The sequence below is a fragment of the Musa acuminata genome, chromosome BXJ3-3, assembly GCF_036884655.1.
Source record: "Musa acuminata AAA Group cultivar baxijiao chromosome BXJ3-3, Cavendish_Baxijiao_AAA, whole genome shotgun sequence".
Classification (NCBI taxonomy): Eukaryota; Viridiplantae; Streptophyta; class Magnoliopsida; order Zingiberales; family Musaceae; genus Musa; species Musa acuminata.
This window is the reverse complement of record NC_088351.1, coordinates 39,917,192-39,934,207: the sequence shown is the minus strand read 5'-3', so window position 1 is coordinate 39,934,207 and position 17,016 is coordinate 39,917,192. Positions and strand designations below refer to the sequence as shown.

The 17,016-nt window shown below is 39.2% G+C and overlaps 1 protein-coding gene across 3 annotated transcripts; it reads left to right on the top strand.

The window, feature by feature from the left end:
- The first annotated feature begins 813 nt into the window (after window positions 1–813).
- On the top strand, window positions 814–16,828 carry LOC135633690 (glutamate synthase [NADH], amyloplastic-like). 3 transcript variants are annotated; one of them, XM_065143476.1, is made up of 23 exons: window positions 814–1,062; window positions 1,334–1,906; window positions 1,989–2,108; window positions 2,340–2,453; window positions 4,252–4,404; window positions 4,518–4,618; window positions 4,833–4,929; window positions 5,398–5,507; window positions 5,614–5,717; window positions 5,881–6,060; window positions 6,144–6,487; window positions 6,567–6,637; window positions 6,719–7,188; window positions 7,542–8,411; window positions 9,081–9,235; window positions 9,521–9,682; window positions 9,954–11,522; window positions 11,887–12,105; window positions 13,252–13,520; window positions 14,568–14,873; window positions 15,429–15,696; window positions 15,879–16,136; window positions 16,300–16,828. In XM_065143476.1, exons 2-23 carry the CDS (start codon window positions 1,541–1,543, stop codon window positions 16,519–16,521), a joined length of 6,528 nt encoding a protein of 2,175 aa, XP_064999548.1. In that variant the 5' UTR covers window positions 814–1,062; window positions 1,334–1,540; the 3' UTR covers window positions 16,522–16,828. The 3 variants fall into 3 exon arrangements, with proteins under 3 accessions (XP_064999548.1, XP_064999550.1, XP_064999549.1); XM_065143478.1 differs by lacking the exons at window positions 814–1,062; window positions 1,334–1,906; window positions 1,989–2,108; ... (1 more) ...; window positions 4,252–4,404; window positions 4,518–4,618 and adding an exon at window positions 5,158–5,210 and having other exon boundaries at window positions 4,845–4,929; XM_065143477.1 differs by lacking the exons at window positions 814–1,062; window positions 1,334–1,906; window positions 1,989–2,108; ... (2 more) ...; window positions 4,518–4,618; window positions 4,833–4,929 and adding an exon at window positions 5,207–5,222.
- The last annotated feature ends 188 nt before the right edge of the window (window positions 16,829–17,016 follow it).

Sequence of the window (17,016 nt, the reverse complement as noted above, 5' to 3'; positions counted from 1 at the left end):
TTCAGAGGTAGGTATTTGTAGTGACCGATGTCAAAAGCAAAGCACATAGAAAATATTTTTGAAATTCAAAGAATATTTTCTTAAATCATAAAAAAAACTAGGATGGCCCATATTATTATAAATAAAAGAATATTTTCTCTCTTCTTCGTTCATTTGGATGACCTTAAAAATTATACTTAAATGTCAGTCGAAAAGCTTTATGTCATTTTGATTCTATCATTGTCGGATTTTTTTTTAGTATCCTAGTATAAGTTATTTTTTTTAACAAAAATTAGATTATTTTTTAGATTGAAAATTGAAAAAAAATAGATTTTTTTTTTAGTATCGTAGTATAAATTATTTTTTAAAACAAAAATTGTTTCGATGGTGATAATTACTGAAATTATTAAACATAATATCCGCCGTGGATTATTTAATTATCCTATATATGGAAAACAAAACAAAAACCGTAACCGTCGCTGAGGTTAGCGATGACGGCAACCGCAATCCCGTAACGGTATATCTGTTGACCGAAAAGCCCGATCCAGAGTGGGTTCTCGTCGTTCGGGTGGGCCCCTCATCCCGAGCGGCTGTCGCGTGCCACATAGACGCAACTGCGATGACGCGTCGCGATAAAAGGCGTCCACGCTGTGACGCCGGACCCCACACTTTTGACACACGCAGGACTCTCAGAAACAACAAGAAATGATACGAGATAAGAAAGGAGCTACAAACTCGGCGGGTAGATTGGGGGTGGGGCCCTCGTGAACATCGAACCCTCGCGTGCCTATAAATAAAGCCTCTCCTGCCCTCCGCAAAGCCAGCGGGCAGCCCACGCGGAGAGTGCGAGGAAGCAATAGAGAACGAGATCGAGATCGAGATCGAGATCGTTTGGGAGGCGGAGCCTCGTCCCTTCTCTCTGTTTCCGTTATTCGCTCATTCACCCATCTTTCGGTAGATCCATACACGGGGAGGGGAGGTGCTTGTGAATGCAGCCATCTTTATTCGCTCGTGAATGCCGGGAGAGGAGGAGTCGTTCTGAGGTGTGTTGGTGGAAGGAGATCGGCCGACTACCGTATCGAGGTCGAGTAAAAGAAAGAAATGTCAAGGATCCTTAGGGTTCGTTCTAGAGATGCATGCGATGTCGACCGACCTCGAAACTATTTTTTGGCTTTTGTTGTTTTTGGGTTTTGTCTATGTGCTGAATCCAAAGATTCCTCGGAAGTTCTCTTGTTTTTTTTTATTATTATTCCTTTTGTAGATTCTGTTCTTGTATTCCTGCTTCTAGATCCATCTGGTGATTCTTTTTTTGGTATCATCGAGCTTCATTCTTGGGTTTCCTCATGTTTTGCAGGAGAAATCCGCTCCCGGAACAGTGCTCTCGAACGATCCCTTCGGCGTCTCTTTCTTCTATCATAACTCGATCTAGTATAAATCCGTCATCCTTTTGGCCCGATTCGGTTGAAGCTTTCTGAGACCTCTCAAAGACTCAGCCTTTAAACCTCGAGAAAGAAATCGCATTTTTCCCGTCGATTTCTTTGCAAGCCAAAGCTCCTCATCTATGGCGGCAGTCCCGGGGTCCGCCTTTAACCTACGAAGCCTACCGGTGTCTCTCCCTTCCGTCGTCAACCATAAGCCTAGTGTCTGCCGCGGCGGTAGAGCTGTGCGATGCTCTGCCTTCGGACGAGCTCAGACGATGCATTTGGAGAGCCATTTTCTCGGGGCGAAGCTTCGAGCATGTGAACGTGTTCAGCTGTGGCGGACGGATGGCCCCGGACGTTCTCCGAAGCTGAGGGTCGTCTCTCCATCAATGTCCCTGTCTAGGGTGCCGGAGAAGCCCCTCGGTCTCTATGATCCATCCTTCGATAAAGATTCTTGTGGTGTTGGTTTTATTGCCGAGCTCTCCGGCGACTATAGCCGGAAAACTGTACGTCTCTGTTCACATCTGTCGACTGTATTCTTGATCATCAGAGTTGGTTTATAGCCTGTCATGGTTGGCAAATCCGCAGGTCGCTGATGCTTTGGAGATGCTGCTAAGAATGAGCCATCGCGGGGCATGTGGCTGTGAGACTAACACAGGTGATGGAGCTGGCATTCTTGTAGCGCTCCCTCATGAGTTCTTCAAGGAGGCACGTACCTTGTCTTTTCCAGGCTCTTTATTCCATGTCAAAGATGTCATGTTTGAACTTAAATGTGTGTTTGTATACATTTTTGTTTGTTTCTTTAATTTTTTTTTTGTATGCCCTGTAGATCGGTCAATGAAAATTTTGAGCATCTGGCAAGTGTCCAATTCTTCTTATTGCTGGATATAATCCTTATTCATCATGATGCTTTTGTTTATTTTTTGTTCTGTGTTTTAGGTGACCAAGGATGTGGGGATTCAACTGCCACCACCCGGTCAATATGCAGTTGGCATGTTTTTCTTGCCAACAGATGACGGTCGCAGGAAGGAAAGCAAAGTTGTTTTTGCTAAGGTAGATGCTAATGATGATTAACCTTAAAGAACTGGCACCACCTATGCGGTGATCCTGTTCTGCTTTCTCTGAAAAAGAATGATTTTATTTTAAGCTTTTTGGCTCCTTTAATTTTTGGCAAAAATGTGCTGGTGTATTGCTAAGGTTGGTGTTGGTGTTAGAGGTATTAGTGAGCTCATGACTTCATTCTGGAGGGTCTAGGTTGCTATTGTGGTTGATTATTCATGATGCTCTTTTTTTCCTTGGCATTTCTTTGTACTATTCAACTGCAAGCTTCAGCTACTTTTTATGTTCCTTCATAATTTAACTAGTTCTTTGTCTAACTATTATTGATATTCTTATATATTCCTGACTTTGTATTCTGGAAGTTAATTGTGTCCCATAACAGTGACATAATAAGGATCGATGTAAGATTTTATTTATAATTCTTCTTCAAACTCCATGATTCTGTTGTTTATTTGCGTTTTTTTCCTTTCTAAGATCTTCTTAGATAATCTGTTTTATTGCATTATTAGGGAAATTTGAGAATTTAAAATTCTTGTGCCATAACTATCAGGTTTGGTTGACTAAAGAAATACAACTGCATGTCTAAATCCTATTCTGTTTTTGACTGGCTGTGCCAGGCTGTCCTGAGAAGTATGACTTTTTTGGTAGTGTGAATTATCAATCACTCTAATTATAACCAAGTTAAAGAGCAATCATCTATCACTATTGCCTACACATACTAAATATCACACTGTATTACTTGTCACTTCTCCTGTCCAATTATTTCTTGCTTCTGTCTGTTCCTCAAACCACTAAAAGGCATGCTACTTCTTTATCTTGTTAGCCCTGCTTCTGCTAACATTCTATGTTTCTTCTGCCATTTTTCCCTCTTTGTGTAAATTGTTGTATATCTCTAGTTTAGTTGCCTTACTCAAATGGGATGATTTTAGAGAGCAAAATTGAGATAGGGAGATACCTTAAAGAAAAGTGGAGTGATGAGATTACCCTTGCATGATGTAAGTGAGAGGTACTGTTGCAGATAAGGGAATAAACCTTAAGTTCCTTCTTATGGCTTGTTTGGACAATCAAAATATGGTAGTCACCAATATCGGATCTTATAGGTTGTGTCAGATTTAAACTGATAAAGGAAAAATAAATCATCTTTTTTCTTTTGCTGAATCAATGGCCATCAAGGTTAGAATCCATGGTCGTTGATTAGAACTTCTAAATCCATGAAGCAAATCCATGGTAAATCAACATTTACATGTGTTATGATTGAGACAAAAAAGAGTAGAAAGTCAATTTTAAGAAAATTCTTTTTTTCAATATATATAAAAAGAGTCAGCTACAGCCTCCTGTGATATTTGAGTGCAGGCCCTTCTTATTATATAACAGCATTATTTTAGGTGATTCAAATAAATATAAAAGCAAACATATATGTGCTATTGTGGGATTGGCCAATAAGCTGTGACACATTTCCTATTTGCTTGGAGAAATCAAAGCTTACGATGCTTATCTGTCAGGTTTTTTCTCATTTCTGAAACCTACCTTAGTTTTTCTTCTCTTGAAGAAGCTATGCTTTATTATTTTTAACAATGAAAAATTTGTTTTCACACCATAAAATTAGTAGTGGTAAAAGCTTTCCTTGGATGCTGACCTTAGTTTGCTTTGTCTTTGGATGTCGTGCCAGGTATTCACTTATAGGTTTCATTTTTTACCTTTTTATTATTTCTGAATGAATTTTTCTTTAGTCTGTGTCACCTAAAATATATGGCCTAAAAACAGTCAGATTGATAATTGAGTGGGCATGCAGGTAGCAGAATCTTTGGGACATGTGGTTCTTGGCTGGCGCAGTGTACCGACAGATAATAGAGATCTGGGTGTGTCTGCACTACAGACAGAGCCTATCATCGAACAAGTTTTCCTTGCTCCAAGTTCACGGTCGAGTGCTGATTTTGAGCAACAGGTTCAGTAACTCGTCATGATTATGTCTTTTCTAGTGCAGGCTTGTAAGATAATGACTGATTTTCATAACTTATTTTATCATTTGATTTAACTCTTGTTTCTGAATGTATCTAGATGTACATATTGCGGCGGGTTTCAATGGTAGCCATTCGAGATGCTCTGAATCTGCAGTATGGTGGAGCTAAGGACTTCTATATATGTTCACTCTCTTCCAGGTTAGTTTTTGTATTTCTTGTCATCTATTTTCTTGAGTGAAAGCATTGGATTGCTTTTCCAAATGATGGGATATTATTGTTGGAAGTTATAGCCAACTAAGAAATTAAAAAAAAGAGCTTTACGTTCGACGTTAATTGTTTTCCTTTTTACCTTTGGTAGATAGATTTCTGGATCTTCTGAAATCAGCATCACTGACTTATCTGACTTTGGCAGGACTGTTGTTTATAAAGGTCAACTGAAACCTGTTCAATTGAAGGACTACTATTATGCAGATCTTGGAGATGAAAGGTTTACAAGTTACATGGCCCTGGTAAATATAATCCTATCTGACCTTCTTCTTTATGTGCAAACACTGATCAATGAAGCCCTCAAGGAGACTCTGGTAGTGGGACTCTTAAGGTTAAATGCAGTTATGAGGCATTAAAATTTATATTATCTCATACTCTGCTGTATTCGGTGCTACTTTAATTTGAGTACTGAATAATTTGGGTGGGTTGGTGAGATTTCATAGTTGATAACTTAGTAAACCATGTTGCAGAATCATGATGCAGTGCTTCCCATGGTCAGTGGGAGGAGAGTTCCAATTTGAAGGTGAAAATAATGGTATTTGCCTAAAGTAGCTTAGGTTTCTGTGTTATTTTGTATTGGAAGTTAAAAATAACACAATTTATGGTGCTTTAAGTGCATTGATACAAGATATATGAGATTTCGATTGGACCCCAGAGTACAAGTTTAAAAGGTTCAATCTAGATCCCTGAGAAATAATGTCCATATGCAGGTACACTCACGATTTTCCACAAATACCTTCCCTAGTTGGGATCGTGCACAACCGATGCGTGTTCTGGGTCACAATGGAGAAATCAACACATTGCGAGGAAATGTAAATTGGTACGTTTTTGAAGGCAGCGTCGGTTATGGTGTTGGATGTCATTTATATCTAAACTGAAGCATGTTTAGATTGACATCTTATGTTTTTTTTTTTTTCGCTTTACAGGATGAAGGCACGGGAAGGTCTTTTAAAGTGCAGGGAACTAGACTTATCAAGGAATGATATGGAGAAACTTCTACCCATTGTTGACGCTAGCTCATCAGATTCTGGTAGGATCTAGCTTGTTACTTCTTTTGTTACTTTCTAGTGTACTTTTGCTTGTTAAATATATGTTGTATTTCGTTTCTTTCTGAACATGTAGGTATCGAGTGTGCAGTTGCTTATATCATATATATATGATGGCTTGATCTAAAATGATTTGCATGTGATTAGGGGCATTTGATGGTGTTCTTGAACTTTTGGTCCGTGCTGGTAGAAGTCTACCCGAAGCTGTTATGATGATGATACCTGAGGCATGGCAAAATGAAAACAACATGGACCCCGATAAAAAGGCTCTGTATGAATATTTCTCTGCCCTCATGGAGCCCTGGGATGGACCTGCTCTTATATCTTGTGAGATTCTGTACAGGTGCATACTAAATAGAACTCCATCTAACATAGTAACTCTTACGACGTGTTCTGATTTTATCTTACAGTTACGGATGGTCACTATCTTGGAGCAACACTGGATCGTAATGGTCTGAGACCTGGTCGCTTTTACATCACACATAGTGGACGTGTTATCATGGCCAGTGAAGTAGGTGTCGTAGACATTAGTCCTGCAGATGTGTCGAGAAAAGGAAGGCTCAACCCTGGAATGATGCTTTTAGTGGATTTTGAAAATCATACCGTTGTTGATGATGAGAAATTGAAGAAGCAGTACTCACAAGCCAGACCATACAGGGAATGGCTTAAGAGACAAAAGATTTCTCTTGAAGAAATTGTCAATTCCTATCCTAAAAGTGATAGGATCCCTCCAAGCATATTTGGGACTGCACCAGTAAGTCTATGTATTGTTATTTGAAGGAATTGTATTTCATGTTTGTGTTTGCATATATGAGATTGTTTATTGTTCTTAGGCTCAAAATCATGATGAGAACATGGAGAATATGGGAATTTGTGGTCTTTTGGCCCCACTTAAAGTCTTTGGGTAACTTAAAACTTAGCAAAGTTACCTTTTAGTTCATTCTACTTGCATAAAGATGTATGTCCTGAAATTGATTACTTGCAGCTACACTACTGAAGGTTTGGATATGCTGTTGTTGCCCATGGCAAAAGATGCCACTGAAGCTCTAGGTTCTATGGGAAATGATGCTCCCTTGGCTGTGATGTCGAACAGAGAAAAGCTTTCCTTTGAGTACTTTAAGCAGATGTTTGCTCAAGTTACAAACCCTCCAATTGATCCAATTCGAGAGAAAATAGTTACATCTATGGAGTGCATGATTGGTCCAGAAGGCGATCTTACTGAAACCACTGAAGAGCAGTGTCATCGCCTCTCATTGGAAGGGCCTCTTTTATCCATTGATGAAATGCAAGCTATAAAAAAGATGAACTATAGAGGTTGGCGCAGCAAGGTGCTTGACATCACATATCCCAAAAAGCATGGTCGAAAGGGTTTAGAGGAAACCCTGGACAGGATTTGCTTGGAAGCTTGTGATGCAATTCATGGGGGCTATACAACTCTTGTACTGTCTGACAGAGGTGAGAGGTTGAGAAATTTAGTGTATTCATCATCTTTGACTGTGTAAGCGCACGATAACAATCATGTCCCTATATTGTACTTTTTTGTGTTTTGTTCATCTCTAGTCATGTTACTTTCAGCAATCACCTCTTTTCATTCTCCTTTTTTATAACGAGATTGTTCTTGCACACTTGTCTTATTGATCGATTTCAGTTTACATGCTGTCATTATCTCTCTGATTTCCTTACTCTTTCATTGGATATTGTGATCCTTATTTCTTCCTTGTATCAATTACATGCTGCCGGATGTTTCTGATATTTCATATTATGAATTGTAATGTTAAAAAGAGGGTCACTCCATGTCTTTGATATAGGTTTTTCATCCGACCGTGTTGCGGTAAGTTCCCTCTTGGCAGTTGGTGCTGTTCATCAACATCTAGTCTCAACACTAGAGCGGACACGCATTGGATTGTTAGTGGAATCTGCAGAGCCACGTGAAGTGCATCATTTTTGTACTCTTGTTGGATTTGGTGCAGATGCTATCTGCCCATATTTGGCCATAGAGACAATTTGGCGATTGAAGATTGATGGAAAAATCTCTCCTAGAGCGGATGGCAAGTTTCATTCCCGAGAGGATCTTGTCAAGAGGTACTTCAAAGCAAGCAACTATGGAATGATGAAAGTTCTCGCCAAAATGGGAATATCCACTCTTGCATCTTACAAGGGAGCACAGATTTTTGAAGCTCTAGGTCTTTCTTCTGAGGTGATCCAGAAATGCTTCAAAGGAACACCAAGTAGAGTTGAAGGTGCAACATTTGAAATGCTTGCTGGGGATGCCCTTCGTCTTCATGAATTGGCATTTCCAACCAGAGTTTTGCCACTGGGAAGCGCAGAAGCATTGGCATTGCCTAATCCTGGGGATTACCACTGGAGAAAGGGAGGTGAAGTGCACCTTAATGACCCCCTTGCAATTGCTAAGTTACAGGAGGCGGCCAGAGCTAATAGTGTTGCAGCATACAAAGAATATTCTAGGTGTATACAGGAGCTGAACAAGACGTGCAATTTGCGTGGTATGCTTAAGTTTAAAGATGTTTGTGCAAAGATTGCCTTGGATGAAGTGGAACCTGCTAGCGAGATTGTTAAGCGATTCTGCACTGGAGCTATGAGTTATGGTTCAATATCATTGGAAACGCACACTACTCTAGCTATCGCAATGAATAAGATTGGAGGAAAATCTAATACTGGTATGATTCTATTCAGAGAGGCGATAGAATCTTTTGAGAAACTGATTTTTTCATAATTAGTAGCATCACCTGTTCACACCTAGGCCATCTGGAAGGATTGTAACTTCTTTCGTTCCAAGACTGCATAAATTGTTTTCATCTGATTAAGAGAACTGCTTTGTTATATGCGGTTGGCTCCTTAGTTTAGTGCTTCCTGCTAATTTATCATTGATCCTTTATATTCAGTGGAAGTAGCCTTTCAGAACTTATAAACTGATGTTTTCTGTTCTAAAGTGTTCAACTATTGAAGCAGTCATATATTTAGTAATGCTTTGTAGGTGTCTTTAACGAGTAATTCAGAAATTTCTGCTACTTTGCTTCAAAGTATTAAGCAATTCAAGGCCCCTTGCTGTTCTTTCGTGTGTCAGTAACTTTCAGTTATACCATACCTATATTAGGATGTTTTAAAAAATGAGAACATTGGTCTACATGTTCAGTCCGTCTAATGCTTTAATTTATTTATACATTAAAAAAAATAGATCAAAATTTTTACAAGGAAAATGCAAGATTATAGGTTGCAAACTTGGTGCCTCTTGATTGTTTTTTTGTTTGACAATATTTGGCTGAGGGAGAGAGAAATTGTCGTTTATCTGGTCATTCTAACTTATTTCTGGTCCCTTCTTTTTGAAGGGGAGGGAGGTGAGCAACCTTCTCGAATGAAGCCTTATTCAGATGGTTCCATGAATCTAGAGAGGAGTGCGATTAAACAAGTGGCAAGTGGCAGGTTTGGAGTGACAAGCTACTACCTAACCAATGCTGATGAACTCCAGATAAAGATGGCTCAGGTAATTACCACATGCTCAACAATCCTTGTCCAATAAATCTTCTTTATATGAAATTTGAACAATGGGGACTCTTCTACCTTTGCGCCTCCTCTTTCCTCCTATTGGAACACAAGTTCCTCTTGTTTTTGTATCTATGTTCATGGACAGATGATGCCGAGTCTACAAAGCATTAATGTGTCTTTGTATAACTGATGAATACCTTAGCAATTTGGTGAGGTCATTTTTTTCTGGAATTTATGCTGCTTGTCATGTGCTTTTGTTCAACAGACTTCTGCTGTTGTGCAGGGTGCCAAGCCTGGTGAAGGAGGAGAACTTCCAGGTCATAAAGTTATTGGCGATATTGCGGTCACGAGAAATTCCATTGCTGGTGTGGGCCTCATTAGTCCTCCTCCTCACCATGATATATATTCAATTGAGGACCTTGCACAACTTATTCATGACCTTAAGGTATTTGATCATGATAAATTAACACTCCTCTTAAATTGGTTTCCTATGTTGGTGATTAATAAAAATATTTTGTTGTATAAAGATTGATAATGTAGTAATTTTCCTGCTTCAGTTACATTTTATGGTCTTTGTAATTCCTTTCTATGAGAACTTGTTGCCAGTAAGACAGCATGAGGAGCTTTGCAAATTGCATTTTGGTTTGCTCGTATGACAGTCTTTGCATTCATGTAACATATCAATCAAATCCCTAAATTCTTTTTTCTTTTTGTAGAACTCAAATCCAGGTGCTCGAATCAGTGTTAAACTAGTGTCTGAGGCTGGCGTTGGAGTAATTGCTAGTGGAGCTGTGAAAGGGCATGCGGACCATGTTTTGATTTCTGGCCATGATGGAGGCACCGGAGCTTCTCGTTGGACTGGAATTAAAAATGCAGGGCTTCCTTGGGAGCTGGGGTTGGCAGAGACACATCAGACTCTAGTTGCAAATGACCTCCGTGGCCGAACAGTCCTGCAAACTGATGGCCAGTTGAAAACAGGCAGAGATGTTGCAATTGCTGCTTTACTTGGTGCAGAGGAGTTTGGTTTCAGCACTGCACCTCTGATAACTCTTGGTTGCATTATGATGCGAAAATGCCACCAGAATACTTGCCCAGTTGGCATTGCCACTCAAGATCCTGTACTTCGAGAAAAATTTGCTGGGGAACCTCAGCATGTCATAAACTTCTTTTTAATGCTGGCAGAGGAAGTCCGTGAGATCATGTCACAGCTGGGCTTCCGAACAATTAATGAAATGGTTGGTCGTGTTGACATGCTTGAGATTGATAAAGAGTTGATTAAGGGCAATGAAAAATTGGGAAATATCAATCTGTCATTGCTGCTTAGACCTGCAGCTGATATTCGACCAGGAGCTGCTCAATACTGCATTCAGAAACAGGATCATGGACTGGAGATGGCAATAGATCAGGAGCTTATCTCTCTATCAAAAGTTGCACTTGAAAAAGGCCTTCCTGTCTATATTGAAAAACCAATCTGTAATGTAAATCGTGCTGTTGGTACCATGCTTAGCCATGAAGTCACTAAACATTATCAATTGAATGGGTTGCCTTCAGATACCATACATATTAAGCTGGTTGGAAGCGCTGGTCAAAGCCTAGGGGCCTTTCTATGCCCTGGAATCACCCTTGAGCTTGAAGGTGACAGCAATGACTATGTTGGGAAAGGATTATCCGGTGGCAAGATCATAGTATATCCTCCAAGAGAAAGCCAATTTGATCCAAAAGAAAATATTGTCATAGGAAATGTTGCATTATATGGAGCCACAAGCGGGGAGGCATATTTTAGTGGAATGGCAGCAGAAAGGTTTTGTGTCCGTAACTCAGGTGCTAGAACAGTTGTTGAAGGCGTTGGAGATCACGGGTGTGAGTATATGACTGGTGGTATTGTTGTTATTCTTGGAAAAACTGGGAGAAACTTTGCTGCAGGTATGAGCGGTGGAATCGCTTATGTTTCTGATGTCGATGGGATGTTTCACACAAGATGTAATCTTGAATTGGTCGATCTTGAAAAGGTTGAGGACGAGGAAGATATAACAACATTGAGAATGATGATACAGCAACATCAGCGTCATACGAGCAGTGTGTTAGCAAGAGAAGTCCTTTGCAACTTTGGCGCTTTGTTACCCAAGTTTGTGAAAGTATTTCCGAGAGACTACAAGAGAGTTCTTCAGAAATTTAAGATAGAGCAAGCTGCCAAAGAGGCCAAGGAACAAGAAGAAAAAGAAATGATGGAGAAGGATGCGTTTGAAGAACTCAAGAAATTGGCAACAGTGTCTTTGAATGGGAAGGTAAAATACTTCATGACAGTGATAGGAATTGTTTCTGGTTTTCAAAATTTTTCCTTATAAAGATAGTCAAAAATCTCTGCAGTAATATTATCTCAACCCATAGTTTCTATAATTGTATCTTTCATCCTGCTTTCTTGATCATGTCCATCGTTGGTGTTAATATGGTGGTAATTCTCCCCTAATTTTCTTTCTTAGGGATTTTTTATTGATTCTGCAAAATTATTCATGCTTTCAAATACCATTTTATCCAAGAAAATTTACTTCTTCCTGTATAAAATTTGTTGAATTTTGACTTGCAAAGCCAGTGTTAGATTTCCTTTGGAGTGATAGACTTTAAAACTAAATAGAGTATTTGAATCTACAGAAGGCAGAAGAATTAGCTGCACCAAAAAGGCCAACGTTGGTTGATAATGCTGTCAAGCATCGAGGTTTTATTGCTTATGAGCGGCAGGGTATTTCATATAGGGACCCTAATGATCGAATTAAAGATTGGAAAGAAGTTTTCATGGAATCGAAGCCTGGGCCACTAATGAAAACCCAATCTGCTCGCTGCATGGACTGTGGAACTCCTTTTTGTCATCAGGTAATATGAAATTATTTGCACCAAATCATGGATGCCATTTGATGTTCTTTTGTATTGATGATGTTATTCGACTCAATGTAGTTTATTCTGTTGTCCTATTTCTCGATGTTGATATCTATGTCCAAAATATTTGGTCGTCTCTTATATTTTACTCTTACGTATTAGAGTTTGATATGATCTCGGTAAGAGTTACATAGGTCTATTCCTATAGTATAACTGGTTATTACCTTGAAAACACTAAGTCGTTGAAGTCTAAAACTGTCAGTCATTGCAGATTATGCTGTTATCCAAAAATTTTAGTAACATAAAAACAATAGAATACTAAAACTTATCATAGGTCATAAATATTTTTAGGTTCTCAATTCTATCTGTATTCTTTTATTTAATATCTAACAATTTTAGAGTTATTTAATTTTAGAGTTAACAAATTTTGTTAACTGATCGGTTTATGTGGACCTAAAGCAGATTATTATTTTTTATCTGTTTTCTAATGCATAGAATTCTGTTCTTCTAAATGCAACCAAAATTGTAGCTTGAAATTTTTTATTGTATTGTTAGGTTTACAATGGCGTAATATAATATAAAATGATAAGTACGTTTGAGTCACACATTCACTACCATTTTTAAGTTTACAACGGCTTTTAGGAATATAGAACACTGTTATTTTTATTTTGGTTATAAAATTGTTGCTTATGATGTCTTAAAGAACCTAATTGCATAAAGAGCATCAACTAGTAATTAAGTCCATCTCAGTCAGTTTTACCCGTACAATTAGCAAGCAAAAATGGGCCTAGTTAAACTATGCAAAATACATTGTATTTTGGAGTAGATTTTTATCGTTATGCTTTTAGGTCCAGCAAGATAAAGCTTGCAAGAGGCTTTTGTACTGTCTTTAGCCGGAATGGTAATCTTGATCTTGATCTTGATGAGTCTTTGCTGGATGCTTGACTTTCTAATAGTTCTGTTCCTCTTTCCTTCGCTGCCATAGAGCAGAAATTTCTTTATGCCTCATTGTTGCTGGGTGGGGCTTTCATAACTTCCTACCTGTGGTTCAGATCAATGCCTGAGCATATATGTTTCAGTACCTTCATTTATGCTATATATAATTACATCTTAAATATTTTTTTAATTACTTTCATCTTGCAGGAGACTTCTGGGTGCCCTCTTGGGAATAAGATACCAGAATTTAATGAACTGGTCCATCAGAATAGGTGGCGTGAAGCTGTGGATCGGCTTTTGGAGACAAATAACTTCCCAGAATTTACTGGTCGAGTCTGCCCTGCTCCTTGTGAAGGATCATGTGTTCTCGGCATCATTGAGAATCCTGTATCTATTAAAAGCATAGAGTGTGCCATCATAGACAAGGCATTTGAAGAAGGATGGATGGTACCTCGTCCTCCACAACAGAGAACAGGGTAATTTTTCCTTATTTTTGCTATGTCAAGCAATCATCATATATTCGTGGATGTTACAATGGATATATCGGATAGTGGAGTCACCAATGAGCCATGTGCCTTACATGATGCCTATTAGCAAACGATTTTGGTTTTTGATGAGAAATCAATGCCTTTATACGTGGAAGATTGTTACACCCCAAACTCCCCAACTTTTGAAGTGGGATGATGATAGTGAAGAGATAGGGCTAGCTGTTTCTGCTGCTAACAACTGTGCTCAAGCATGTTGGTCACTTGGTTCCAGTTTTGTTATATCCAAGTTGTTGACCAGGTTGGATTGTGACAATATCAATGGAAATACACAATATTCATTACTGATCTGATGGTAAGGGTTTTAAAAGATTTCTTACATAAAATTATTCCATTCTCATTGAATGGAGTAATTGTTCCAGTCTTGGAAGCATTCAATTGTTTCAAGGGTGTTGCAGTTGTCCTTTTCTTCCATAGATTGGTTGAGTTCCCTTTTGTTGTTTCAATTGTATCCCTGAAGTCATTTAAACTTGTGCAGAACCACCTGTTCTCTGTAGCAAGATACTCTATGACAGATAAGTAATAATGCACTGAAACATATATAATCTCATGAATTTGCTTGCCACCATATATAAGAAAGATATCTTCAATCGATGTCGTATTGTGGGTGCATCATTTATAAATTAGGTTATATGCCTGTTTTTCCTTATATGTATTGATTTGGATGCTTCATTCTTGTGGTGGTAAATTTTTCATTGATCAGTTATTTATATTAACAAGCAGTTTATTGGTCTCTTTCATTTGTTTCAAACGATGTATATGTGTATATGTATATGTGTATGTATATGTGTATGTATATGTATATGTATATGTATATAGTGAAACAGTTGTATGCATAAGATGGGAACGAATTGGCTTTTCTTACTAGTGAATGTTGTAATTTAGATGGTTAATTTATTGACGTATTGGCTTTTCTTACTTCTGAATGTTGTAATTTATATGGTTAATTTATTGACGTATCTTGGATAACTGATACAGAAAGAGAGTTGCCATTGTTGGTAGCGGTCCAGCTGGTCTTGCTGCTGCTGATCAGTTGAATAAAATGGGTCACTTGGTCACCGTTTATGAACGTGCTGACCGCGTTGGTGGCCTAATGATGTATGGAGTTCCAAACATGAAGGCTGACAAGGTTGGGATTGTTCAGCGCCGTGTAGACCTAATGACTGCGGAAGGTGTTAAGTTTGTGGTCAATGCCAATGTTGGAATTGACCCCATGTACTCCCTCAACCGTCTTCGTGGTGAGAATGATGCAATTGTGTTGGCTTGTGGAGCTACAAAACCAAGGTGATACAAGTTTCTGCAAAACTTGCTTTGGATATACTCAGATAATAACAAAGTTAGATAACCCTTTTATTTGACTTAAGCATGCATCTTTTCTTAAAGCACTCAATTATATATCATGCTAGATTTTCAACACAAAAGCAAAATAAATGCTGCACATTGCATTTATGAGGAATCCTTTTAGGCATGGAATTAATCCTGTTGATTCTCTTATGGATTCTGAGTCATCTTTGTTTCCTGAAAATTTTCCCATCCTACTATTTCAGAACCCCTGAAAGCTTGACAAACTTTCACCTCCATGTATAAATATTCTTTTCCCGAGTAATGAACCCCAGTCTGGATTTAGTTATCGTTCAAATTCCTGCCAAACCTGCAATTATTATGATGTTTGCAATGAATAACATGCTCACTTTTATGTTGTGTTACTGTGGTGTCTTGACTGATGTATACCATAATGTCTTTCTGTCGATGCTCGGTTATCCTCTTAAATGTAAAAGCCATTTTGACCCTGGTGTATCATGGGATGGGCGGGTGCACTAAAAATGCTTGTTTGTGCAGGGATCTTCCTGTTCCTGGACGAGAGCTCTCTGGAATTCATTTTGCGATGGAGTTTCTTCATGCAAACACCAAAAGCTTGCTCGATAGCAATCTGCGGGACGGTAAATACTTATCTGCCAAGGGGAAGAAGGTGATTGTGATAGGTGGAGGAGATACAGGAACTGATTGTGTAGCGACATCCATCCGACATGGCTGCAACAACATGGTAAATCTAGAACTCCTTTCTAAGCCACCTCAGGAAAGAGCACCGGGCAATCCTTGGCCCCAGGTACATCATCTCTATCCCTTGGTACCACTAATTCATTCATATGTTAGGATTGTCTTTTTGGATAAAATTCAACCAAATTTCGGTCGTCACACAGTGCCAATGATGATTCTGGTTGTGTTCCATATTATATATATATTATGGTAAGATCATAGTGGTAACGGGGTTGTTTTGTCTTGTCGCAGTGGCCTCGTATTTTTCGAGTGGATTATGGTCACCAAGAAGCTTCAGCTAAGTTCAGAAAAGACCCACGATGGTATGAGGTCCTGACGAAGCGATTCGTGGGAGATGAAAACGGAGCTGTGAAAGGCCTGGAGACGGTACGCGTACACTGGGAACGGGATAGCAGTGGGAAATTCCAGTTTGATGAAATCAAGGGTTCGGAAGAGATGATAGAGGCCGACTTGGTTCTCTTAGCTCTGGGTTTCCTTGGCCCTGAATCGGTGAGTTCTTTTTTCCGTCATGTACTTACTATCTTTCTAGCCGTTTACTATCATCTATCTGGGTGGTTGGCCCCTTTTTTCTTGAAGTTTAATCTCTGGTGGAAGTCAATCTTGTGTCTCCGTTGGGTATCTGACTCGAGCTAGCAATCGACCATTCTCGCAGACAATTGCGGATCAGCTGGGTCTAGAGCGAGACAACAGGTCAAACTTCAAGGCTGACTATGGGCGTTTCTTGACCAGCGTCGAGGGGGTGTTTGCTGTAGGAGACTGCAGGAGGGGGCAGTCGCTCGTGGTTTGGGCAATCAACGAGGGCCGGCAAGCCGCCTCACAGATAGACAAATATCTGATGCTTCTTGCGAGTAGTAGGGAGACTCCATACTTTTAGCGATGGGGCAGTCGCTCGTGGTTTGCTTCTTTGCTGATGCTCATGCTGATGCTGATGCTGATGCTGATGCTGATGCTTCAAAGCAAGAAGCTCTCTCCCTCGTACGTACGTACGTTCCAGGATGGGTCAGAAATACTTTTTAGCGATGGTGGTGTTATTAGATTGATTGATGGTGCCGATTTACTTAATAGATTTGGTGGTCTTTTATGATTTCTTTCTTTCTTTTTTTTGTCCTTCTGCATGATATATATTTTTTTGTACAGAATCTTCTGTTGTGGATGCAATAAAGAATGTACAGTTTCTCCTCTCTTTTTTTTTTTTTCCAAACAAAAAAAAAAAGAGAATTGATTGAGAAGAGGCATCGTTCTGTTGTGGGTATCGAGCATTTAATGCCTGGATCCGTATCCACATCCCGATTCACGAACCAAGTTAATAGCTGAGGCTGAGGTTGAAGCGCATACATACTTGCTACAAAATGAGTTGCAGTCCCCCCAT